At 36.6% G+C, this 26,099-nt stretch overlaps 2 protein-coding genes across 13 annotated transcripts; one reads left to right on the top strand and one right to left on the bottom strand.

Annotated features, from left to right (window-relative positions):
* Positions 1-8,832: 8,832 nt before the first annotated feature.
* LOC126800655 (uncharacterized) lies at positions 8,833-10,293 on the bottom strand. Its single transcript, XM_050528055.1, has 2 exons — positions 9,597-10,293; positions 8,833-9,560 (listed from the first exon to the last, which is right to left on the bottom strand). The coding sequence occupies exons 1-2, from the start codon at positions 10,291-10,293 to the stop codon at positions 8,833-8,835; spliced, it is 1,425 nt and encodes a 474-aa protein (XP_050384012.1).
* On the top strand, positions 8,912-25,926 carry LOC126789942 (uncharacterized). Of its 12 annotated transcripts, none has more exons than XM_050516113.1 (5): positions 8,914-9,018; positions 9,492-9,645; positions 22,889-23,480; positions 24,308-24,653; positions 24,800-25,926. In XM_050516113.1, exons 4-5 carry the CDS (start codon positions 24,544-24,546, stop codon positions 25,782-25,784), a joined length of 1,095 nt encoding a protein of 364 aa, XP_050372070.1. In that variant the 5' UTR covers positions 8,914-9,018; positions 9,492-9,645; positions 22,889-23,480; positions 24,308-24,543; the 3' UTR covers positions 25,785-25,926. The 12 variants fall into 12 exon arrangements, with proteins under 12 accessions (XP_050372020.1, XP_050372070.1, XP_050372003.1 ...); XM_050516121.1 differs by lacking the exons at positions 8,914-9,018; positions 9,492-9,645 and adding exons at positions 21,773-21,958; positions 22,432-22,585; XM_050516087.1 differs by lacking the exons at positions 8,914-9,018; positions 9,492-9,645 and adding exons at positions 21,773-21,958; positions 22,432-22,778.
* Positions 25,927-26,099: the final 173 nt, after the last annotated feature.

The following is a 26,099-nucleotide window of genomic DNA, read 5'->3' as shown; positions in this document are numbered from 1 at the left end:
GACGGTCGAAATTTAATATTTTTAATTTTAGACATTGGAACCACAACATGCCTACTAATGTGGTATAACTTGTTTAGTGGTTTTTTGCAAATGTATGCATTTGTGAAGCAACTATATATTATAAATAGAATTTTGCAAATCTGTCCGCATGATGCGTTACGTATTGTGAAATATGGTTATGGTAAAAAAATCACATATTTTCGATAACGTTTGTGTCCCGATCGAGGCGGTCAACCTTTTTTACGCTTATTATCCCCTATGGGCCTATGGGTAGCCCTATCCCTGGAAGGTAAAATTTTTACACGAGCTGCTACATCACATATATATGAGAGTGTGTGTGTGAAAGAATCCACCAAAACTAGTCAAGAAGGAGGGGGTAAGAACGAATTCACACTTAATTAGATGAAATTAAGTTAATGTTGACCACATCGATCGAGACCCAAATTTTATCAAAATTAGATGAATTTTTTACCATATCCGTATTTAAATATGCTGATCACATCTGACGGTCAAACTTTAATATTTTGAATTTTAGACATTGGAACCACAACATGCCTACTAATGTGGTATAACTTGTTTAGTGGTTTTTTACAAATATATGCATTTGTGAAGCAACTATATATTATAAATAGAATTTTGCAAATCTGTCAGCATGATGCGTTACGTATAGTGAAATATTGTTGTGGTAAAAAAATCGCATATTTTCGATAACGTTTGTGTCCCGATCAAGGCGGTCAACCCTTTTTACGCTTATTATCCCTTATGGGCCTATGGGTAGCCCTATCCCTGGAAGGTAAAATTTTTGAAAATTTTACACGAGCTGCTACATCACATATATGTGAGAATGTGTGCGTGAAAGAATCCACCAAAACTAGTCAAGAAGGAGGGGGTAAGAACGAATTCACACTTAATTAGATAAAATTAAGTTAATGTTGACCACATCGATCGAGACCCAAATTTTATCAAAATTAGATGAATTTTTTACCATATTCGTATTTAAATATGTTGATCACATCTGACGGTCAAAAATTAATATTTTGAATTTTAGACATTGGAACCACAACATGCCTACTAATGTGGTATAACTTGTTTAGTGGCTTTTTGCAATTGTATGCATTTGTGAAGCAACTATATCTTGTAAATAGAATTTTGCAAATTTGTCCGCATGTTCTTTTTATTTCGTTAAGAATCAAGTAGATAGACAAGGAAAGAAACTCTGATTTTATTTACAAAATAACCGAAAGAAAAACCGATATAAACCAGAGAAAAACCAAACCGAACCAAACCAAACACAATTGGTTTTTGAAAAAAAAAAGTGAAAAACCAAACCGAACCAAACCGAATAAATAGAACGGTTTGGTGTTCGATATCACCTATAAACCGCACCATTCACACCGATTAACACCCCTAGGGAGTGGGAGAGTTTCAGGGTGAGAGAGAGGAGAGAGAAGAGGTTTCCAAATATGGGAACCCTAACTGAAAAATTCACTTTTTATACTTGTTTCCAAAATCAGAAACTAACTTCCGACGTTAATAACTTTCACGTCCGATGTCCAATTCAAATGCGTGATGCGTCCACGAACTCGTATCGACGAGCTCTACAACTTTCATGAAGGAAGTTTTTGCAAACAAGCGACGGAATAAAATTTGATGCACACGTTGCGGAAACGTAACGTTTTTCTAAATAAACGTTCCGAGAACGTTTCCGTTTTCGTTTCGAAATGTCGCAAACCACCAATTGTCGTTTTAAACTAATTTCACAAACTTTACAAATTGAAAACAACTCGATAATTAGTTCCGAAAATTCAGGTCATTACAATTGCATATCTCTTGGGATTGATGTTGAATATACAGTTCCATATGTTCACACCCAAAATGGTCTCGTAGATTGAATCTTGGTTATGCGCACTAAGTTTCTAGTTTCTGGGATGCAATACTGCATAATGCAGCCATGTTGATTTGGTAGAGGCCCACTGCTAACCTATTTTACTCAGTGTTACAGCTGGTGACTGGGTATGAACATGATGTTTTATACTTACAGGGATCTGGGTTTGTAGTCCAAGTGCCAATTATGACGTCACAACGTACAAAATTGGGTTCTCAATAAAGGATGAACATACATGCCGATTATGAATCTCATCCATTATGTGCTCTTTAATTAGAGCCTTTGACATACGATCTCTTTAATGCTATATTTACGGATTGTCACTATAATGAGACAGCCTTCTCGCCGTTAAGGGGAGATAAGAACATCATCGTTCCTAATGTACAATGTGAAACATCTCATTCCTGATGAACAACATGAGTGATGTGAAACGTCCCCGCAATGTCTCATCTTGATCCCTAAAATCGCACATGTAATATGGAAGTGCAAAGAATTCTAGGTACAGAGTGTTGCACAAATCTGTCTAACGCGCGCTTCATCTGAGCTAGCTAAAGTGACGAGATCATACACCTGCTGCAAATGTGTCTGCAAGGATAAACGTTCAAATAAGACATGTCATCTCAGTTGGATGAAGTATGGCCATGGCGGCTAACCAGTCTTATGTCCCTTGCCCAGAAGCGAGGGAGACCATTAAGTTCGAATGATTCTTATCCCCAAAAGAGGGTAAACTTGGCACAAATGAATCTCTTTAACATCGCTATCTCAAACCAACTAATCTCATAAGATAAATCCGGATTATGGATTCGTCCTAGAAAAGATGATGTCGAGGGATGCTCCAACATTTAAACCCACTCATGAGAATTGAGAATTATTAATAAATTAAGTGACATTGGTATTAGAATGAGATTATCATCGATGATATGTGTATATTTACGGTGGCCACCGAAACTATAACAAGCAATGATGTCGAATCTTACTCTTTTGTTGAATGTCAACAAATAGACGACTGGTCAATAGGAAACAAACAATCCAGGTCTAGTTAGAACCCTAACTAAGAGAAATGTGTTTTTGGTCTGTTGTCCCTACACATCCCCATGTTATACATGTAGAATTTAAATGAGTACTTTTAAGGGAGCGTAGTGAGAAAAATGAGATACTGATGCACAAGTCTCGTCTAGTGGCACAAGAATTTTTCTCAATTCCTTGTGATTGGTTATGAGGGACATATTTTCTTGTAATGGACGTCATAACGTTCTAATACTTTATCAGTTAGTAGTTTTCCGAAAAATTGATTATGCAACTTATGAATGCGGTAATATCTTATCTCTATGCCTATGGGATCGTAATACAAAGATACAAATGAAAATTCTTTAAGGACTTATGTTACCCGATGCAAAATAGTTCTTGACCACAAAACATGCTTAGGGTAGGATATTTGAACAAGAAATTATGTCTATGCATTTTTATTAGAAAATAATTTTCGAGTTTGCTAATTGTGATTGTCTATGATGATGACATAAATTTAAATGATACTCCTAAAGAAATTAAGGAAATCACAAAACACATGAGGTCCGAATTTTATTGAAATGCATTAGGATATCAAATGATTATATAGACCTGGAGTTCGAGCAAAGTGTAGAATAAACTTTTGATTCATCAATCAAATTACATTTATAAGATGTTAAGATGTTCTAATCAAGATAAAATATAGTATGGTTGTCTAAAGTCTGTAGAGACTATTATTGTCCTTATATAATAATGATAAGATATTGGTGCCGAAAGTATCATATTTAATTAAGTGCAAAAAGTGCATTATTTTACTTTACTCAGTGCCTTAGACTAGGCAAATCTATGCCAACTGCATGTGTAATGACATAAACAATAATTTTTTGCTACCTTATATGTATGATAGAAATAAAGGCACATCAAGAAATGAATCTCGTTTCGATCCTTAAAAATGATGTAAACAATTTTTAATCATACTACTTTTCCATGAAGCATATTCAAGGTATTAATTTTACATATATTATAGTTTTCAAAGGGAGTCGATATTATGGGGAGTAACCTGAAGTATATATACTCAATTGATCATTGTGTACTCTATTGTCCTTCATCTAGGGTTATTTTATCCCAATGGGTTTAGTTACCTAGCAAGGTTTTGATGAGACACACATTTAATATGATCATCCTCCTATTACTTCATCTTGAATATGAATTTAATCGACATATATGCATTTACTCATCTTTTCTCTTTAATCACGGGTTTTCCCACTAGATTTACCGGGCAAGGTTTTGGTGTAGCAACTATTATGCATTTATCTCCCACGGACGCATAGCTTATGGCTAAGATAAAACTACTTCACAATAATTAGGGGTCCTGATTGCCACCTCTACACGTGCATTGTACTATTTTTCTTCTTCACCCATGATTGTTTTAATCTCACTGGGTTTTTATGTCACATCCAGGAAGGGAAAATGATTGTATTGAAATGGTAAAATAGAAAGTTAACAAGCGAACAAACGAACGTAGTTCAACTTGAAAACTCGATAACTGAAAACCTGCTTAATTTTTGTGCGAAAGGAAACAAGCTGACAAGTTTACAACCAAAGAAACCTTTACATTTTCGACACAAAAGAATAATTACAAAAATATATACGAGTTGTACAACAAGGTTTCAAACAACAGAAGTAGAAGTGGGTGTCACCAGCCCGTAACTAAAAATAATGCATGCAAGCCAAGATAAACAAGAATGGTGACAGAAATGAAATCACAGCCTCGAAATAAGAGGTTTAGTGTACAAACATCAATGACAAATAATAGACAAATGGCTAGTCTAAAAATCTTGAAATATAAAGAATATACTCCCAAAACTTCTCGTATCCTAAGCCCCGAAATAAACAATTCCATAAACCTGCAAATAATCTAAAGTAGGGGTGAGCATCGTCCTCGCTCACCCAGTTAGGGGTGGGCATAAAAAACGGAAATCCCGATCCCGTCCCGAAATTCGTAGGGACGGGACGGGACGGAGGTCTAAAAACGTTTGTCCCGTCCCGATCCCGTCCCGTTTTATAATAGTGGAATGGGACGTGGGACGAATAATTTTTATCCCGCTTCGTCCCGTCCCGTCCCACCTTCAATGAAAATTTAATAATTCTTATAAATTTGTATCAAAATGAAACTAATTTATGTTCTTAATAACTCTAAAATTATATTAATTCAAATAATAATGGTAAATTATAATATTTTGAACATAATATGTATTTTTTTGGTTAAAATTTCATTATTAAATGTTATTTTGTTAATGAAAAAGTAAAAATATATGTTTTTATTTAACTTTATAGGAATGTGTGATTTGTCCCGTCCCGTCCCGATCCCGTCCCGTCCCAACCGGGATTAATCCCGAGTGGGATGCATTCTTAAAAACCATCGTCCCGATTCAAAAAAGTGGGACGGGACGTGGGATGAGCTCCGTCCCGTCCCATCCCGTCCCGTGCCCACCCCTACACCCAGTAGGGACCAGCCCACCATTGTGGTTTAAAATTTATAGTCGGCTAAGTTTTATGAAAACTTAAAACATTTAGATATGAGAATGCTCTTTAAATCATTTAATATGAAACATGCTAAGTTTAATAATTACGAGAAAACAATGTGAAAACATGCATGATGGTCATCAATAATATCAAGTCAGTGGTGACCGATCCTAACGACTAGGAGGTGAACGAGTCACCTCGTAAGTCGAGGTCAACACCCTATGTTGCAACATTAGAGGAGCGAGAGTGTCTATTTACTGGAATGCCCTCAATAGTAAAAAATGGATTCAATAATAAAGAGGGCATTGCCCCTTCGGAGGTTCACGACCATCAACATCGTGGGATTACCTAGAATGCCAGGGTCTCGTTAACTCTCAGATCTACACACTAATCTCATAATCCGCCTATCCTCGGGTTTTAGTATTTCTAAATCTCATATGCAATTTTTAGTAATAAACATTCACCGAGATATAGACAATGAATTTAATGGACACGAAATGCACAAATGGGGTTAGCGGACCCTACCTAAAATTTGTGTTGCCAATGCTCAATCCATAAGCTTCCCTTCGCTTAACTAAAGCCGTCACCAAGCATCCAAAGTCTGAAATAGCCAACCAAAAAATGACTGTAAATATGACATGTTTAAACGTTGCCACATAAACAAAATAGGAGACTAAACTCCTTATTTGGTTTGACCAAAGTAATGGTCAAACATCGATTATAGCCAAGTGTACTCCCCGTTTATCGACATCATATTTTTGAGTATTATCGAGTACTCCCATCCAATATTTTTGCCATCAACGTATCTATATATACCGAATTAATATGTCGATAATATAAAAGAGTTTATATTACGACTTAGGATTTAAATCGTGTTAGCTATAAATCAAAAACTCTATAATTACTAAGGACACCCAAGATAACTTTCCCAATTTAAAACTTGACGAATACGTAAATGGAGAAGGACGGGAAATCTATCTCATTGAGCCTTAGCTAAAAAGACGTCTTCTTGTCGGAAAGTTTGCATCATTGCCAAGGTCTCAATGCTTAACTCCAAAGCTGCAAAAGGATACTTTGCTGCTCTCCTTGTCTCCTTAGATCAAAATTAGAACAAACAATTTCAACATCGTACTCCAAAGATCAAATTGAGGAAAATGGAGTCGTGGAATCAAGTGAATTACCTTCAATATAATATGAAGGTAAAAATGGAGATTATGTTGCTCTTTCTTCTCAGCAAGTCTCACCAATGTCTCAGTCTCTTTTCCAAATCTTTCCTAATCCGAAATTGATGTAAGTGGGTTAGGCATTGAACTCAAAAGGCACATGAAGGATTAAAGGACCAAGAAGCTCACCAAAATAGGATCCTTTTTAAACTTAGAACTGATCAGGACACCCAAGTGGAAGTAATCGTCGAATTTCCAGCTCCTTGCTTTCACATACAAACCCAGTGACTAGCTGCTACTCCATCTCTCAGATCAAAACGTAAACGATCATAACAAGGTCCTAAACCCAAAAATATGAACTTGCAAATAGTAGCAGTGAAGCTCTCACCTTTCGAATTCGTAACTTTGATAAAATCAAGATGGCTTCAGTTCTTCACTCAACTTCCTCCTCAGCTTCCCTTTTCTCCCTTTTAAATAAGGAAATGGAGGGTAGAGATTAGAAGGTGGGAATTGATCCAAAGGCTAGAATTAAAAGCCTGGTCATAATTTTAAATGAAAGGAAAAGTAAGCACAAAGGAGGGCTCGGACTAAATCTGGGAAAAGGTGAAAGAGACAAATGGCCAAGATTTCTTCACCAATTTTTCTGAATAAAAGGAAATGATTTTCCAAGATTACCAAACTTTGAAAAATCATAGTAAATTGCTCGAAGCTCAGAAAAATATTCCCGGAAGTACCGGTGAACTCGTAATGACATGAACTTAATTGTCATAGCTTGAAATTGAAGAATTGATGAAGTTAGGAAATGGTCGTAAGAAAAAATGACGTGTTACTTTAGAATTTTACCAACTGTTACTAACTGTGTCCTAACCTCCGAAGTTAGTACGGTAAAATTCTCGGGACTCATATTTTATTTAATGACAAGGTTTTTGACCAGGTAACACCAAAAGTCTTATGATGAAGAATACCTAAGGGATAGTGTTGTAAATAATTATTATTAGTGGACATTTTTGTAATTAGTCTACTAGAGTTATTATTATAATTTGTACCATAATCTCATCTGTATACAAAAGAGGGTTCTTCACTCAATAATACACAATTCATTCTTTGTGTCAATTCTCTTTTCTCTCAATCTCTTTTACTTTCATTTTATAACACTAATTTCTAATATATATTTTTTATTGTTTCGTCAAATGGTAGTTGCCGCCTAGTGGTAGGGTGAGACTAAGTGTTGTCATATTTATTCTCCGGCGGCAACATAGTTGGGGAGCTACTTTATTGGACATTAAGATATGTTGGTGATGCTTCATCGTTCTTATGTTTACATATTTAATGTGCTCTCAATTATGTCACCGTTATTTCAAAGCATATAGAGTCGTCATTAGTGTAGTACTCTTTGTTAGTTGGTTTTGTTAAGTACTTGTTTGTAGAGATTATTGATATTATTTCAGGTCTTTGTAACTAAGGGTTTAGACTTCATGTCTTCTCTTATATTCGATATTTTCATCAATGGTAACTGCACAAGCCCATAATTCAAAAAAAAATTACTCAATTCGATGCACCGTTGAGAGTATGAGTATTGTCAAAAACTAAAAACGCGTCGTTGTGTCCAACTCTAAACAGAGCACTTACCCGCAGTTTTCTTCCTCCCTAGTCCCTAACATCCTTTGATAAATGGCCAACATGAGTTAGACTCAGTAAAAGTTGATCAAACATGTCTGTCGTTGGGTGGAGTATTGAACCAAGAATTCACTTTCTATATCAGCAATTGACTTACTGGTGGAGACCCACGATTCTTTTCTATCATCAACCGTCATGTATTTTCTTTTTCTAATGAATGGAAAGAGCTCTTTACTTTGTATGACTGATATGTCTAGAATTTTTCGAAAAAAAATGATTCGATTGATGAGATTTGGTATGATAACAACAACATGGACAACAATTACAACATCATTAATAATAATAAGAAATTAGTAAGGAAATATAATTGCAATTTAATTATAAATAAAATAATGTACATTTAATAAAACAGTTTTGCTAATTATTTACATCCACTTAGATTTTTTCTTATATTTTTGGACTGGCAGCGATGCATCCATTATTTTAGTAAAATAGACTTACCCAGACGTAAATCTAGGACTTGAAGAGTAATTGATCGAGCTAATCACTCCCATTAGCTTATGCAGCAAGGGACGCACATAGCAGGAAAAAAAAAAACAAGGGTTCGGCCGGGGCCTGTCTTCCTTGAAGGAAAAATCAACTGTGTATTTGACCAAATATTGTGGTTTGAGAACTTTTCTGACCAGTGGGACTAGAGCCAACATTCTCTTGATGTTCCTTAACAATCATGACTCCCATTTGCACGCCTAGAAGGTATTCTGCAGCAGCCGATTGTGTTTGTTTATCTAGTGGCTTCTTAATATTCAACATGATGTCGAAAAGGTTTGTCATTTTCTCTTCTTGAGGCATAGATTTAAACTGTGTGAAAAGAGGAACAATAGCTCTCAGCCTCATTTGAGCTTCAAATTGATTTCCTTCTTCAATTTTCTGAAAAGCTACTTTCAAGTTTTGCTCAAGTAGTTGCACAAATTGCTGATTTTGAACACCTACAAAACCAAATGGACTAGAAATAGTATTCTCTTGATGTCCTTTAACAATCTTGACTCCCATTTGCACGCCTCCTAGGAAATCTTCACAAATAGCTTGTGTTTCTATATTGAGTGACTTCTTAATCTTCAACACGATTTCGGTTAGTTTAGCCATTTTCTCTTCATGAGGCATAGATTTACACCTTGTAAAAATAGTGCTAGTAACTTCAAAACTCTTTTGAGCTTCAAATTGATTTCCTTCTTGAATTTTTTGAAAAGCTATTCGTAAATTTTGCTCAAGTTGTTGCACAAATTGCTCATTTACAGAACCTTGTTGACCAGATGGACCAGAAGCAGTACCTTGTCGATGTTCGTTAACAGGACCAGAAGCAGTACCTTGTTGATGTTCGTTAACAGGACCAGAAACAGTACCTTGTTGACGTTCGTTAACAATCTTGACTCCCATTTGCACGCCCAAAAGGTATTCATCAGCAGCCGCTTGGCATTCTTTATTCAGTGACTTCTTAATATTCAACACAATCTCGGTAAGTTTTGCCAGTTTCTGTTCTTGAGGCATAGAGTCAAACCTCATAAAAATAGTTGTAATTGCTTCAAGCTTCATTTTAGCTTCAGGCTGATTCCCTTGTTGCATTTTCTGAAAAGCTATTTGCAAGGTTTGCTCAAGTAGTTGCACAAATTGCTCTTTTTGAGAACCATTCTGACTAGATGGACTTGATGCAGTATGTTCTTGAGGTTTCTTAACAATCGTGACTCCCATTTGCAGGCCTCCAAGGAATTCTTCAGCAATAAGTTGAGTTTCTTTATTGAGTGACTTCTTAACCTTTATCATGATCTCAGAAAGACAAGCCATTTTTTCTTCATGAGGCAAAGATTTAAACCTCATAAAAAGAGTGGTAATAATTTCAAGCATCTTCTGACCTTCAATTTGATTTCCTTGTTCAATTGTCTTAAAAGCTACCTGTAATTTTACCTCAAGTAGTTTCTCAAATTGCAAACGGTTCTGAGCGTTTGGATCAGAGACAGAGTCGTGAGCATCCGAAGTTTGAAACGACATAGCTAGCCATATCACCAATAAAGACATCATTGTTGGAGCTAAACCCTTCGTCATCTTTCTCTTTCGCTCTTCTTTATTCTAAGTACCTGTTTACTCTTAAATGTTTGATTCAGAGTTTATGTTTACTCGTTTTATAGATAGCTCACAGATTGGTTACCAATGTTGGAAAATTTGGAAGGAGAGACGGAGAGACAATCAGGCATTTCCAAACAATGTGTACCGATTGTTTTGGGACAATTTGGCCATTTACCTGCCATTGTACGTTAGGAGATTCTCCCGACCAAAATCCACGATATTACAGGTTTGCCTCTTTTTATGTGCCCCTGAATGAGCTATTTCTCTCCGGAATAAGAACAAGATGATAAAATTAAGCATGAAAAAAAGGAGGATATATAGTTACTGATGCCTTCAAAACAGAAAGAGAATGAAGGGTTATTAATTATGAACATAAGTAGGGTCTTATAGAGAGGATCAAGAGTGGACGTCCGAAAGGTGCGGATTCGCTTGTTCCTGCGATCGGAGACACGCAACGACAGCGCGGATAGTGCCGGTCGTGCTCCTCCCCCTCCTCCTCCCGGCTCTCTTGTCTGTACCGGCCGGAGCTCCAGCTCCGCTCCACGGTGGTCGGAATATGCAAATTTCTAGAAATTTCTCAGAAACTTGAAATTTCCAAATTCCAACCGGTACGGACATGAGCGTTGGGAGGGAGGAGTGCGGCGGACACCATCCGTTCGTTGTGCGTCGTCGATCGCCAAAATTGCCGACGTTCGCACTTTTGGCGCATTGCAGATGTCCACTTTATAACTGGCATATATAACCAAATAACAAATTATGCATTATAAATGTGATCACTTTATCCTTAAGATTTAGGAATGTGAAGCTTTACAAGCGAATTAAGTAAATCAAATTCTTTTAAACTCCGAAATGTTGAAACCAATTCTTCTAAAACTTCAGAATGTCCAAACTCGAAACCATAGGAAGACAAAAATAAAAATTGCAGAACTAGGGTAGAAGTAATATCTTTCACATTTATTTTATAAAGAATCTATATATTCTGGAACCGCATTATAAAGAAAGCTTCCAAAAAGATTTTTTTTAAAAAGCTTTGATCCATCTTTTTCTCTTGAGATGGAAAACTGGTTCAAAGGGATCGATGCGAGAAGCGGTCGCCGTGCCTATGCCTTCGTCACAGGTGGAGGGATGACAAGGCAGCAATGTACACCCGTTCCTAATTGCTGGCCTTAATACGCAGACTCAAACAGCGCAAGTGAGCTATAAATAAATAGACATGGTAGAATAACGACTCTGAGCACGCATTTTCTGTTCTCCGATCCGCAGAACGATTAACAGAGTGGAAGAGAAAGATGACCAAGATTTCAACTCTAACTGCGATGTCGCTTGTGCTATGGCTGGCGATGTCGATCGGGAGTTCTTGGGCTGTCAAAGTGGAATCATGGACTGAATGGTCTACTAGGTATGCATGCATGCAGTAGTTTTTCATTTTCGAAACTTGTACTCTATTTGTTGCGACTTGTTTAGTTCATATTATGACGATCGACTATGTTCAACGTCGTGCATGTTGTGGTATTGATGACTGTGTTTGTTAATGAGCTAATGTAGGGGACTCGGACTGACGCAGAAGAATGAAATGGGGGAGAATGGTGAAGATCAGATCGGGGCATGGCTAAATGTTCTGCATGGTCGAAATTTAATAATTTGAATTTTAGATATTGGAACCACAACATGTCTACTAATGTGGTATAACTTGTTTAGTGGTTTTTTTGCAAATGTATGCAGTTGTGAAGCAACTATATCTTATAAATAGAATTTTGCAAATCTGTCCGCATGATGTGTTACGTATAGTGAAATATGGTTATGGTAAAAAAATCACATATTTTCGATTTTGTTTGTGTCCCGATCGAGGCGGTCAACCCTTTTTACGCTTATTATCCCCTATGTGTAGCCTTATCCCTGGAACGTAAAATTGTTGAAAATTTTACACGGGCTGCTACATCACATATATGTGAGAGTGTGTGCATGAAAAAATCCACCAAAACTAGTCTAGAAGAAGGGGGTAAGAACAAATTCACTTAATTAGATGAAATTAAGTTAATATTGACCACATCGATCGAGACCCAAATATTATCAAAATTAGATGAATTTTTTACCATATCCTTATTTAAATATGCTGATCACATATGACGGTCGAAATTTAATATTTTTAATTTTAGACATTGGAACCACAACATGCCTACTAATGTGGTATAACTTGTTTAGTGGTTTTTTGCAAATGTATGCATTTGTGAAGCAACTATATATTATAAATAGAATTTTGCAAATCTGTCCGCATGATGCGTTACGTATTGTGAAATATGGTTATGGTAAAAAAATCACATATTTTCGATAACGTTTGTGTCCCGATCGAGGCGGTCAACCTTTTTTACGCTTATTATCCCCTATGGGCCTATGGGTAGCCCTATCCCTGGAAGGTAAAATTTTTACACGAGCTGCTACATCACATATATATGAGAGTGTGTGTGTGAAAGAATCCACCAAAACTAGTCAAGAAGGAGGGGGTAAGAACAAATTCACTTAATTAGATGAAATTAAGTTAATATTGACCACATCGATCGAGACCCAAATATTATCAAAATTAGATGAATTTTTTACCATATCCTTATTTAAATATGCTGATCACATATGACGGTCGAAATTTAATATTTTTAATTTTAGACATTGGAACCACAACATGCCTACTAATGTGGTATAACTTGTTTAGTGGTTTTTTGCAAATGTATGCATTTGTGAAGCAACTATATATTATAAATAGAATTTTGCAAATCTGTCCGCATGATGCGTTACGTATTGTGAAATATGGTTATGGTAAAAAAATCACATATTTTCGATAACGTTTGTGTCCCGATCGAGGCGGTCAACCTTTTTTACGCTTATTATCCCCTATGGGCCTATGGGTAGCCCTATCCCTGGAAGGTAAAATTTTTACACGAGCTGCTACATCACATATATATGAGAGTGTGTGTGTGAAAGAATCCACCAAAACTAGTCAAGAAGGAGGGGGTAAGAACGAATTCACACTTAATTAGATGAAATTAAGTTAATGTTGACCACATCGATCGAGACCCAAATTTTATCAAAATTAGATGAATTTTTTACCATATCCGTATTTAAATATGCTGATCACATCTGACGGTCAAACTTTAATATTTTGAATTTTAGACATTGGAACCACAACATGCCTACTAATGTGGTATAACTTGTTTAGTGGTTTTTTACAAATATATGCATTTGTGAAGCAACTATATATTATAAATAGAATTTTGCAAATCTGTCAGCATGATGCGTTACGTATAGTGAAATATTGTTGTGGTAAAAAAATCGCATATTTTCGATAACGTTTGTGTCCCGATCAAGGCGGTCAACCCTTTTTACGCTTATTATCCCTTATGGGCCTATGGGTAGCCCTATCCCTGGAAGGTAAAATTTTTGAAAATTTTACACGAGCTGCTACATCACATATATGTGAGAATGTGTGCGTGAAAGAATCCACCAAAACTAGTCAAGAAGGAGGGGGTAAGAACGAATTCACACTTAATTAGATAAAATTAAGTTAATGTTGACCACATCGATCGAGACCCAAATTTTATCAAAATTAGATGAATTTTTTACCATATTCGTATTTAAATATGTTGATCACATCTGACGGTCAAAAATTAATATTTTGAATTTTAGACATTGGAACCACAACATGCCTACTAATGTGGTATAACTTGTTTAGTGGCTTTTTGCAATTGTATGCATTTGTGAAGCAACTATATCTTGTAAATAGAATTTTGCAAATTTGTCCGCATGTTCTTTTTATTTCGTTAAGAATCAAGTAGATAGACAAGGAAAGAAACTCTGATTTTATTTACAAAATAACCGAAAGAAAAACCGATATAAACCAGAGAAAAACCAAACCGAACCAAACCAAACACAATTGGTTTTTGAAAAAAAAAAGTGAAAAACCAAACCGAACCAAACCGAATAAATAGAACGGTTTGGTGTTCGATATCACCTATAAACCGCACCATTCACACCGATTAACACCCCTAGGGAGTGGGAGAGTTTCAGGGTGAGAGAGAGGAGAGAGAAGAGGTTTCCAAATATGGGAACCCTAACTGAAAAATTCACTTTTTATACTTGTTTCCAAAATCAGAAACTAACTTCCGACGTTAATAACTTTCACGTCCGATGTCCAATTCAAATGCGTGATGCGTCCACGAACTCGTATCGACGAGCTCTACAACTTTCATGAAGGAAGTTTTTGCAAACAAGCGACGGAATAAAATTTGATGCACACGTTGCGGAAACGTAACGTTTTTCTAAATAAACGTTCCGAGAACGTTTCCGTTTTCGTTTCGAAATGTCGCAAACCACCAATTGTCGTTTTAAACTAATTTCACAAACTTTACAAATTGAAAACAACTCGATAATTAGTTCCGAAAATTCAGGTCATTACAATTGCATATCTCTTGGGATTGATGTTGAATATACAGTTCCATATGTTCACACCCAAAATGGTCTCGTAGATTGAATCTTGGTTATGCGCACTAAGTTTCTAGTTTCTGGGATGCAATACTGCATAATGCAGCCATGTTGATTTGGTAGAGGCCCACTGCTAACCTATTTTACTCAGTGTTACAGCTGGTGACTGGGTATGAACATGATGTTTTATACTTACAGGGATCTGGGTTTGTAGTCCAAGTGCCAATTATGACGTCACAACGTACAAAATTGGGTTCTCAATAAAGGATGAACATACATGCCGATTATGAATCTCATCCATTATGTGCTCTTTAATTAGAGCCTTTGACATACGATCTCTTTAATGCTATATTTACGGATTGTCACTATAATGAGACAGCCTTCTCGCCGTTAAGGGGAGATAAGAACATCATCGTTCCTAATGTACAATGTGAAACATCTCATTCCTGATGAACAACATGAGTGATGTGAAACGTCCCCGCAATGTCTCATCTTGATCCCTAAAATCGCACATGTAATATGGAAGTGCAAAGAATTCTAGGTACAGAGTGTTGCACAAATCTGTCTAACGCGCGCTTCATCTGAGCTAGCTAAAGTGACGAGATCATACACCTGCTGCAAATGTGTCTGCAAGGATAAACGTTCAAATAAGACATGTCATCTCAGTTGGATGAAGTATGGCCATGGCGGCTAACCAGTCTTATGTCCCTTGCCCAGAAGCGAGGGAGACCATTAAGTTCGAATGATTCTTATCCCCAAAAGAGGGTAAACTTGGCACAAATGAATCTCTTTAAAATCGCTATCTCAAACCAACTAATCTCATAAGATAAATCCGGATTATGGATTCGTCCTAGAAAAGATGATGTCGAGGGATGCTCCAACATTTAAACCCACTCATGAGAATTGAGAATTATTAATAAATTAAGTGACATTGGTATTAGAATGAGATTATCATCGATGATATGTGTATATTTACGGTGGCCACCGAAACTATAACAAGCAATGATGTCGAATCTTACTCTTTTGTTGAATGTCAACAAATAGACGACTGGTCAATAGGAAACAAACAATCCAGGTCTAGTTAGAACCCTAACTAAGAGAAATGTGTTTTTGGTCTGTTGTCCCTACACATCCCCATGTTATACATGTAGAATTTAAATGAGTACTTTTAAGGGAGCGTAGTGAGAAAAATGAGATACTGATGCACAAGTCTCGTCTAGTGGCACAAGAATTTTTCTCAATTCCTTGTGATTGGTTATGAGGGACATATTTTCTTGTAATGGACGTCATAACGTTCTAATACTTTATCAGTTAGTAGTTTTCCGAAAAATTGATTATGCAACTTATGAATGCGGTAATATCTTATCTCTATGCCTATGGGATCGTAATACAAAGATACAAATGAAAATTCTTTAAGGACTTATGTTACCCGATGCAAAATAGTTCTTGACCACAAAACATGCTTAGGGTAGGATATTTGAACAAGAAATTATGTCTATGCATTTTTATTAGAAAATAATTTTCGAGTTTGCTAATTGTGATTGTCTATGATGATGACATAAATTTAAATGATACTCCTAAAGAAATTAAGGAAATCACAAAACACATGAGGTCCGAATTTTATTGAAATGCATTAGGATATCAAATGATTATATAGACCTGGAGTTCGAGCAAAGTGTAGAATAAACTTTTGATTCATCAATCAAATTACATTTATAAGATGTTAAGATGTTCTAATCAAGATAAAATATAGTATGGTTGTCTAAAGTCTGTAGAGACTATTATTGTCCTTATATAATAATGATAAGATATTGGTGCCGAAAGTATCATATTTAATTAAGTGCAAAAAGTGCATTATTTTACTTTACTCAGTGCCTTAGACTAGGCAAATCTATGCCAACTGCATGTGTAATGACATAAACAATAATTTTTTGCTACCTTATATGTATGATAGAAATAAAGGCACATCAAGAAATGAATCTCGTTTCGATCCTTAAAAATGATGTAAACAATTTTTAATCATACTACTTTTCCATGAAGCATATTCAAGGTATTAATTTTACATATATTATAGTTTTCAAAGGGAGTCGATATTATGGGGAGTAACCTGAAGTATATATACTCAATTGATCATTGTGTACTCTATTGTCCTTCATCTAGGGTTATTTTATCCCAATGGGTTTAGTTACCTAGCAAGGTTTTGATGAGACACACATTTAATATGATCATCCTCCTATTACTTCATCTTGAATATGAATTTAATCGACATATATGCATTTACTCATCTTTTCTCTTTAATCACGGGTTTTCCCACTAGATTTACCGGGCAAGGTTTTGGTGTAGCAACTATTATGCATTTATCTCCCACGGACGCATAGCTTATGGCTAAGATAAAACTACTTCACAATAATTAGGGGTCCTGATTGCCACCTCTACACGTGCATTGTACTATTTTTCTTCTTCACCCATGATTGTTTTAATCTCACTGGGTTTTTATGTCACATCCAGGAAGGGAAAATGATTGTATTGAAATGGTAAAATAGAAAGTTAACAAGCGAACAAACGAACGTAGTTCAACTTGAAAACTCGATAACTGAAAACCTGCTTAATTTTTGTGCGAAAGGAAACAAGCTGACAAGTTTACAACCAAAGAAACCTTTACATTTTCGACACAAAAGAATAATTACAAAAATATATACGAGTTGTACAACAAGGTTTCAAACAACAGAAGTAGAAGTGGGTGTCACCAGCCCGTAACTAAAAATAATGCATGCAAGCCAAGATAAACAAGAATGGTGACAGAAATGAAATCACAGCCTCGAAATAAGAGGTTTAGTGTACAAACATCAATGACAAATAATAGACAAATGGCTAGTCTAAAAATCTTGAAATATAAAGAATATACTCCCAAAACTTCTCGTATCCTAAGCCCCGAAATAAACAATTCCATAAACCTGCAAATAATCTAAAGTAGGGGTGAGCATCGTCCTCGCTCACCCAGTTAGGGGTGGGCATAAAAAACGGAAATCCCGATCCCGTCCCGAAATTCGTAGGGACGGGACGGGACGGAGGTCTAAAAACGTTTGTCCCGTCCCGATCCCGTCCCGTTTTATAATAGTGGAATGGGACGTGGGACGAATAATTTTTATCCCGCTTCGTCCCGTCCCGTCCCACCTTCAATGAAAATTTAATAATTCTTATAAATTTGTATCAAAATGAAACTAATTTATGTTCTTAATAACTCTAAAATTATATTAATTCAAATAATAATGGTAAATTATAATATTTTGAACATAATATGTATTTTTTTGGTTAAAATTTCATTATTAAATGTTATTTTGTTAATGAAAAAGTAAAAATATATGTTTTTATTTAACTTTATAGGAATGTGTGATTTGTCCCGTCCCGTCCCGATCCCGTCCCGTCCCAACCGGGATTAATCCCGAGTGGGATGCATTCTTAAAAACCATCGTCCCGATTCAAAAAAGTGGGACGGGACGTGGGATGAGCTCCGTCCCGTCCCATCCCGTCCCGTGCCCACCCCTACACCCAGTAGGGACCAGCCCACCATTGTGGTTTAAAATTTATAGTCGGCTAAGTTTTATGAAAACTTAAAACATTTAGATATGAGAATGCTCTTTAAATCATTTAATATGAAACATGCTAAGTTTAATAATTACGAGAAAACAATGTGAAAACATGCATGATGGTCATCAATAATATCAAGTCAGTGGTGACCGATCCTAACGACTAGGAGGTGAACGAGTCACCTCGTAAGTCGAGGTCAACACCCTATGTTGCAACATTAGAGGAGCGAGAGTGTCTATTTACTGGAATGCCCTCAATAGTAAAAAATGGATTCAATAATAAAGAGGGCATTGCCCCTTCGGAGGTTCACGACCATCAACATCGTGGGATTACCTAGAATGCCAGGGTCTCGTTAACTCTCAGATCTACACACTAATCTCATAATCCGCCTATCCTCGGGTTTTAGTATTTCTAAATCTCATATGCAATTTTTAGTAATAAACATTCACCGAGATATAGACAATGAATTTAATGGACACGAAATGCACAAATGGGGTTAGCGGACCCTACCTAAAATTTGTGTTGCCAATGCTCAATCCATAAGCTTCCCTTCGCTTAACTAAAGCCGTCACCAAGCATCCAAAGTCTGAAATAGCCAACCAAAAAATGACTGTAAATATGACATGTTTAAACGTTGCCACATAAACAAAATAGGAGACTAAACTCCTTATTTGGTTTGACCAAAGTAATGGTCAAACATCGATTATAGCCAAGTGTACTCCCCGTTTATCGACATCATATTTTTGAGTATTATCGAGTACTCCCATCCAATATTTTTGCCATCAACGTATCTATATATACCGAATTAATATGTCGATAATATAAAAGAGTTTATATTACGACTTAGGATTTAAATCGTGTTAGCTATAAATCAAAAACTCTATAATTACTAAGGACACCCAAGATAACTTTCCCAATTTAAAACTTGACGAATACGTAAATGGAGAAGGACGGGAAATCTATCTCATTGAGCCTTAGCTAAAAAGACGTCTTCTTGTCGGAAAGTTTGCATCATTGCCAAGGTCTCAATGCTTAACTCCAAAGCTGCAAAAGGATACTTTGCTGCTCTCCTTGTCTCCTTAGATCAAAATTAGAACAAACAATTTCAACATCGTACTCCAAAGATCAAATTGAGGAAAATGGAGTCGTGGAATCAAGTGAATTACCTTCAATATAATATGAAGGTAAAAATGGAGATTATGTTGCTCTTTCTTCTCAGCAAGTCTCACCAATGTCTCAGTCTCTTTTCCAAATCTTTCCTAATCCGAAATTGATGTAAGTGGGTTAGGCATTGAACTCAAAAGGCACATGAAGGATTAAAGGACCAAGAAGCTCACCAAAATAGGATCCTTTTTAAACTTAGAACTGATCAGGACACCCAAGTGGAAGTAATCGTCGAATTTCCAGCTCCTTGCTTTCACATACAAACCCAGTGACTAGCTGCTACTCCATCTCTCAGATCAAAACGTAAACGATCATAACAAGGTCCTAAACCCAAAAATATGAACTTGCAAATAGTAGCAGTGAAGCTCTCACCTTTCGAATTCGTAACTTTGATAAAATCAAGATGGCTTCAGTTCTTCACTCAACTTCCTCCTCAGCTTCCCTTTTCTCCCTTTTAAATAAGGAAATGGAGGGTAGAGATTAGAAGGTGGGAATTGATCCAAAGGCTAGAATTAAAAGCCTGGTCATAATTTTAAATGAAAGGAAAAGTAAGCACAAAGGAGGGCTCGGACTAAATCTGGGAAAAGGTGAAAGAGACAAATGGCCAAGATTTCTTCACCAATTTTTCTGAATAAAAGGAAATGATTTTCCAAGATTACCAAACTTTGAAAAATCATAGTAAATTGCTCGAAGCTCAGAAAAATATTCCCGGAAGTACCGGTGAACTCGTAATGACATGAACTTAATTGTCATAGCTTGAAATTGAAGAATTGATGAAGTTAGGAAATGGTCGTAAGAAAAAATGACGTGTTACTTTAGAATTTTACCAACTGTTACTAACTGTGTCCTAACCTCCGAAGTTAGTACGGTAAAATTCTCGGGACTCATATTTTATTTAATGACAAGGTTTTTGACCAGGTAACACCAAAAGTCTTATGATGAAGAATACCTAAGGGATAGTGTTGTAAATAATTATTATTAGTGGACATTTTTGTAATTAGTCTACTAGAGTTATTATTATAATTTGTACCATAATCTCATCTGTATACAAAAGAGGGTTCTTCACTCAATAATACACAATTCATTCTTTGTGTCAATTCTCTTTTCTCTCAATCTCTTTTACTTTCATTTTATAACACTAATTTCTAATATATATTTTTTATTGTTTCGTCAAATGGTAGTTGCCGCCTAGTGGTAGGGTGAGACTAAGTGTTGTCATATTTATTCTCCGGCGGCAACATAGTTGGGGAGCTACTTTATTGGACATTAAGATATGTTGGTGATGCTTCATCGTTCTTATGTTTACATATTTAATGTGCTCTCAATTATGTCACCGTTATTTCAAAGCATATAGAGTCGTCATTAGTGTAGTACTCTTTGTTAGTTGGTTTTGTTAAGTACTTGTTTGTAGAGATTATTGATATTATTTCAGGTCTTTGTAACTAAGGGTTTAGACTTCATGTCTTCTCTTATATTCGATATTTTCATCAATGGTAACTGCACAAGCCCATAATTCAAAAAAAAATTACTCAATTCGATGCACCGTTGAGAGTATGAGTATTGTCAAAAACTAAAAACGCGTCGTTGTGTCCAACTCTAAACAGAGCACTTACCCGCAGTTTTCTTCCTCCCTAGTCCCTAACATCCTTTGATAAATGGCCAACATGAGTTAGACTCAGTAAAAGTTGATCAAACATGTCTGTCGTTGGGTGGAGTATTGAACCAAGAATTCACTTTCTATATCAGCAATTGACTTACTGGTGGAGACCCACGATTCTTTTCTATCATCAACCGTCATGTATTTTCTTTTTCTAATGAATGGAAAGAGCTCTTTACTTTGTATGACTGATATGTCTAGAATTTTTCGAAAAAAAATGATTCGATTGATGAGATTTGGTATGATAACAACAACATGGACAACAATTACAACATCATTAATAATAATAAGAAATTAGTAAGGAAATATAATTGCAATTTAATTATAAATAAAATAATGTACATTTAATAAAACAGTTTTGCTAATTATTTACATCCACTTAGATTTTTTCTTATATTTTTGGACTGGCAGCGATGCATCCATTATTTTAGTAAAATAGACTTACCCAGACGTAAATCTAGGACTTGAAGAGTAATTGATCGAGCTAATCACTCCCATTAGCTTATGCAGCAAGGGACGCACATAGCAGGAAAAAAAAAACAAGGGTTCGGCCGGGGCCTGTCTTCCTTGAAGGAAAAATCAACTGTGTATTTGACCAAATATTGTGGTTTGAGAACTTTTCTGACCAGTGGGACTAGAGCCAACATTCTCTTGATGTTCCTTAACAATCATGACTCCCATTTGCACGCCTAGAAGGTATTCTGCAGCAGCCGATTGTGTTTGTTTATCTAGTGGCTTCTTAATATTCAACATGATGTCGAAAAGGTTTGTCATTTTCTCTTCTTGAGGCATAGATTTAAACTGTGTGAAAAGAGGAACAATAGCTCTCAGCCTCATTTGAGCTTCAAATTGATTTCCTTCTTCAATTTTCTGAAAAGCTACTTTCAAGTTTTGCTCAAGTAGTTGCACAAATTGCTGATTTTGAACACCTACAAAACCAAATGGACTAGAAATAGTATTCTCTTGATGTCCTTTAACAATCTTGACTCCCATTTGCACGCCTCCTAGGAAATCTTCACAAATAGCTTGTGTTTCTATATTGAGTGACTTCTTAATCTTCAACACGATTTCGGTTAGTTTAGCCATTTTCTCTTCATGAGGCATAGATTTACACCTTGTAAAAATAGTGCTAGTAACTTCAAAACTCTTTTGAGCTTCAAATTGATTTCCTTCTTGAATTTTTTGAAAAGCTATTCGTAAATTTTGCTCAAGTTGTTGCACAAATTGCTCATTTACAGAACCTTGTTGACCAGATGGACCAGAAGCAGTACCTTGTCGATGTTCGTTAACAGGACCAGAAGCAGTACCTTGTTGATGTTCGTTAACAGGACCAGAAACAGTACCTTGTTGACGTTCGTTAACAATCTTGACTCCCATTTGCACGCCCAAAAGGTATTCATCAGCAGCCGCTTGGCATTCTTTATTCAGTGACTTCTTAATATTCAACACAATCTCGGTAAGTTTTGCCAGTTTCTGTTCTTGAGGCATAGAGTCAAACCTCATAAAAATAGTTGTAATTGCTTCAAGCTTCATTTTAGCTTCAGGCTGATTCCCTTGTTGCATTTTCTGAAAAGCTATTTGCAAGGTTTGCTCAAGTAGTTGCACAAATTGCTCTTTTTGAGAACCATTCTGACTAGATGGACTTGATGCAGTATGTTCTTGAGGTTTCTTAACAATCGTGACTCCCATTTGCAGGCCTCCAAGGAATTCTTCAGCAATAAGTTGAGTTTCTTTATTGAGTGACTTCTTAACCTTTATCATGATCTCAGAAAGACAAGCCATTTTTTCTTCATGAGGCAAAGATTTAAACCTCATAAAAAGAGTGGTAATAATTTCAAGCATCTTCTGACCTTCAATTTGATTTCCTTGTTCAATTGTCTTAAAAGCTACCTGTAATTTTACCTCAAGTAGTTTCTCAAATTGCAAACGGTTCTGAGCGTTTGGATCAGAGACAGAGTCGTGAGCATCCGAAGTTTGAAACGACATAGCTAGCCATATCACCAATAAAGACATCATTGTTGGAGCTAAACCCTTCGTCATCTTTCTCTTTCGCTCTTCTTTATTCTAAGTACCTGTTTACTCTTAAATGTTTGATTCAGAGTTTATGTTTACTCGTTTTATAGATAGCTCACAGATTGGTTACCAATGTTGGAAAATTTGGAAGGAGAGACGGAGAGACAATCAGGCATTTCCAAACAATGTGTACCGATTGTTTTGGGACAATTTGGCCATTTACCTGCCATTGTACGTTAGGAGATTCTCCCGACCAAAATCCACGATATTACAGGTTTGCCTCTTTTTATGTGCCCCTGAATGAGCTATTTCTCTCCGGAATAAGAACAAGATGATAAAATTAAGCATGAAAAAAAGGAGGATATATAGTTACTGATGCCTTCAAAACAGAAAGAGAATGAAGGGTTATTAATTATGAACATAAGTAGGGTCTTATAGAGAGGATCAAGAGTGGACGTCCGAAAGGTGCGGATTCGCTTGTTCCTGCGATCGGAGACACGCAACGACAGCGCGGATAGTGCCGGTCGTGCTCCTCCCCCTCCTCCTCCCGGCTCTCTTGTCTGTACCGGCCGGAGCTCCAGCTCCGCTCCACGGTGGTCGGAATATGCAAATTTCTAGAAATTTCTCAGAAACTTGAAATTTCCAAATTCCAACCGGTACGGACATGAGCGTTGGGAGGGAGGAGTGCGGCGGACACCATCCGTTCGTTGTGCGTCGTCGATCGCCAAAATTGCCGACGTTCGCACTTTTGGCGCATTGCAGATGTCCACTTTATAACTGGCATATATAACCAAATAACAAATTATGCATTATAAATGTGATCACTTTATCCTTAAGATTTAGGAATGTGAAGCTTTACAAGCGAATTAAGTAAATCAAATTCTTTTAAACTCCGAAATGTTGAAACCAATTCTTCTAAAACTTCAGAATGTCCAAACTCGAAACCATAGGAAGACAAAAATAAAAATTGCAGAACTAGGGTAGAAGTAATATCTTTCACATTTATTTTATAAAGAATCTATATATTCTGGAACCGCATTATAAAGAAAGCTTCCAAAAAGATTTTTTTTAAAAAGCTTTGATCCATCTTTTTCTCTTGAGATGGAAAACTGGTTCAAAGGGATCGATGCGAGAAGCGGTCGCCGTGCCTATGCCTTCGTCACAGGTGGAGGGATGACAAGGCAGCAATGTACACCCGTTCCTAATTGCTGGCCTTAATACGCAGACTCAAACAGCGCAAGTGAGCTATAAATAAATAGACATGGTAGAATAACGACTCTGAGCACGCATTTTCTGTTCTCCGATCCGCAGAACGATTAACAGAGTGGAAGAGAAAGATGACCAAGATTTCAACTCTAACTGCGATGTCGCTTGTGCTATGGCTGGCGATGTCGATCGGGAGTTCTTGGGCTGTCAAAGTGGAATCATGGACTGAATGGTCTACTAGGTATGCATGCATGCAGTAGTTTTTCATTTTCGAAACTTGTACTCTATTTGTTGCGACTTGTTTAGTTCATATTATGACGATCGACTATGTTCAACGTCGTGCATGTTGTGGTATTGATGACTGTGTTTGTTAATGAGCTAATGTAGGGGACTCGGACTGACGCAGAAGAATGAAATGGGGGAGAATGGTGAAGATCAGATCGGGGCATGGCTAAATGTTCTGCATGGGGCCGAAGTTGCTCTTGAAGCTAATAAATTTCAGACTGCTATGGCCATGGTTGCAGGGGTTGTTGCCAGATTAGAAAAAACGAATTGGTCTGATGAACAAAAACGCGCCAAGTTTAAAGAAATGCTGGGAATAATTGAGCAGGCAATCCAGGCTGATAACAAGGTCAAAGCTATAGCTCTCATTAACTCACTTACAGCAGAATTCCAACAGAAATCTGGAAATCAGCAAGGAGGACCGAGGGGGTTACTCGAAGCTGAGGATGAGCAGAAAAAAAGGCAGATACTAGTGGAGGAAATGCGAGAAGCCTTCGCAGCTATTCAAAAGGAGGAGCTGGACAAAGCTGAAAAGATTATTAACGCTGTATACCAGCTTATTAGGGACAATAAGGAATTATGCAAAAAAGATAAAGCAATGGCTCTTCTTGCAGCCATTCACAAAACTGAAGAGTATATCAAGAAAGACGCGAGAGAAAAAGCTGCACAGGCTCTCCAAGGAGCTGCAGCCGGTCTTGGAATTCAACAGCTACAAGAGAAAAGGTTGGCTGCAGGATCTAAAGTTGAGGTAGACGAGGAGCAGAATGATTCCAATCAGGAGAGAAAAAAGATGATGCTCGAGACCTTTATGCGACAAGCCCTCACAGCAATAAAGGGAGAGCAAAGGGCTAAAGCTGAAGAAATTCTCAGGACTATATACCAGATTCTTAAGAATAATAAGAGTTTAGCAAAAGAAGAAAAAACAGTTAAATTTCTTCAGGCAATCGAAGAAACTGAGAAGTATGTTAAAGAAGATGCGAAAGACAAAGCTGAACAGGCTCTCCAAGGAGCTGCAGTCGGTCTTGGACTTCAGCAACTACAAGAACAACAAGTCAGAAATAGGAAGACCGCTTCTGGTTCAGAGCTATAATTGGTCCAAATTTAACTTAGAGTTACCAAATCTGCGTGTGATGAAAGGAATTGAAGTAATAATTCCCACCAATTTGGATCTAAAGCTTATTTTGAACAGTTTTGTTTTTTCATTTGTTCATTAAGCTCAGAGAGTACGTAGTGCAAATACTGAAGATTAAATTCGTCTTTATATATATACATTCTTCTGATTCAGTTGAACATCTATGGATCTTTTCGTGCATGCATATTATTAAAGACTTCAAATTTGCAACCTTTTCTCAGAGATTTACTTATAAGCGAAGAGAATGTCCTAAAGCTGCCCATATTTTATTTT

This window comes from Argentina anserina, chromosome 1 (assembly GCF_933775445.1).
Source record: "Argentina anserina chromosome 1, drPotAnse1.1, whole genome shotgun sequence".
NCBI lineage: Eukaryota > Viridiplantae > Streptophyta > Magnoliopsida > Rosales > Rosaceae > Argentina > Argentina anserina.
This window is presented reverse-complemented; position numbering and strand designations above follow the sequence as displayed.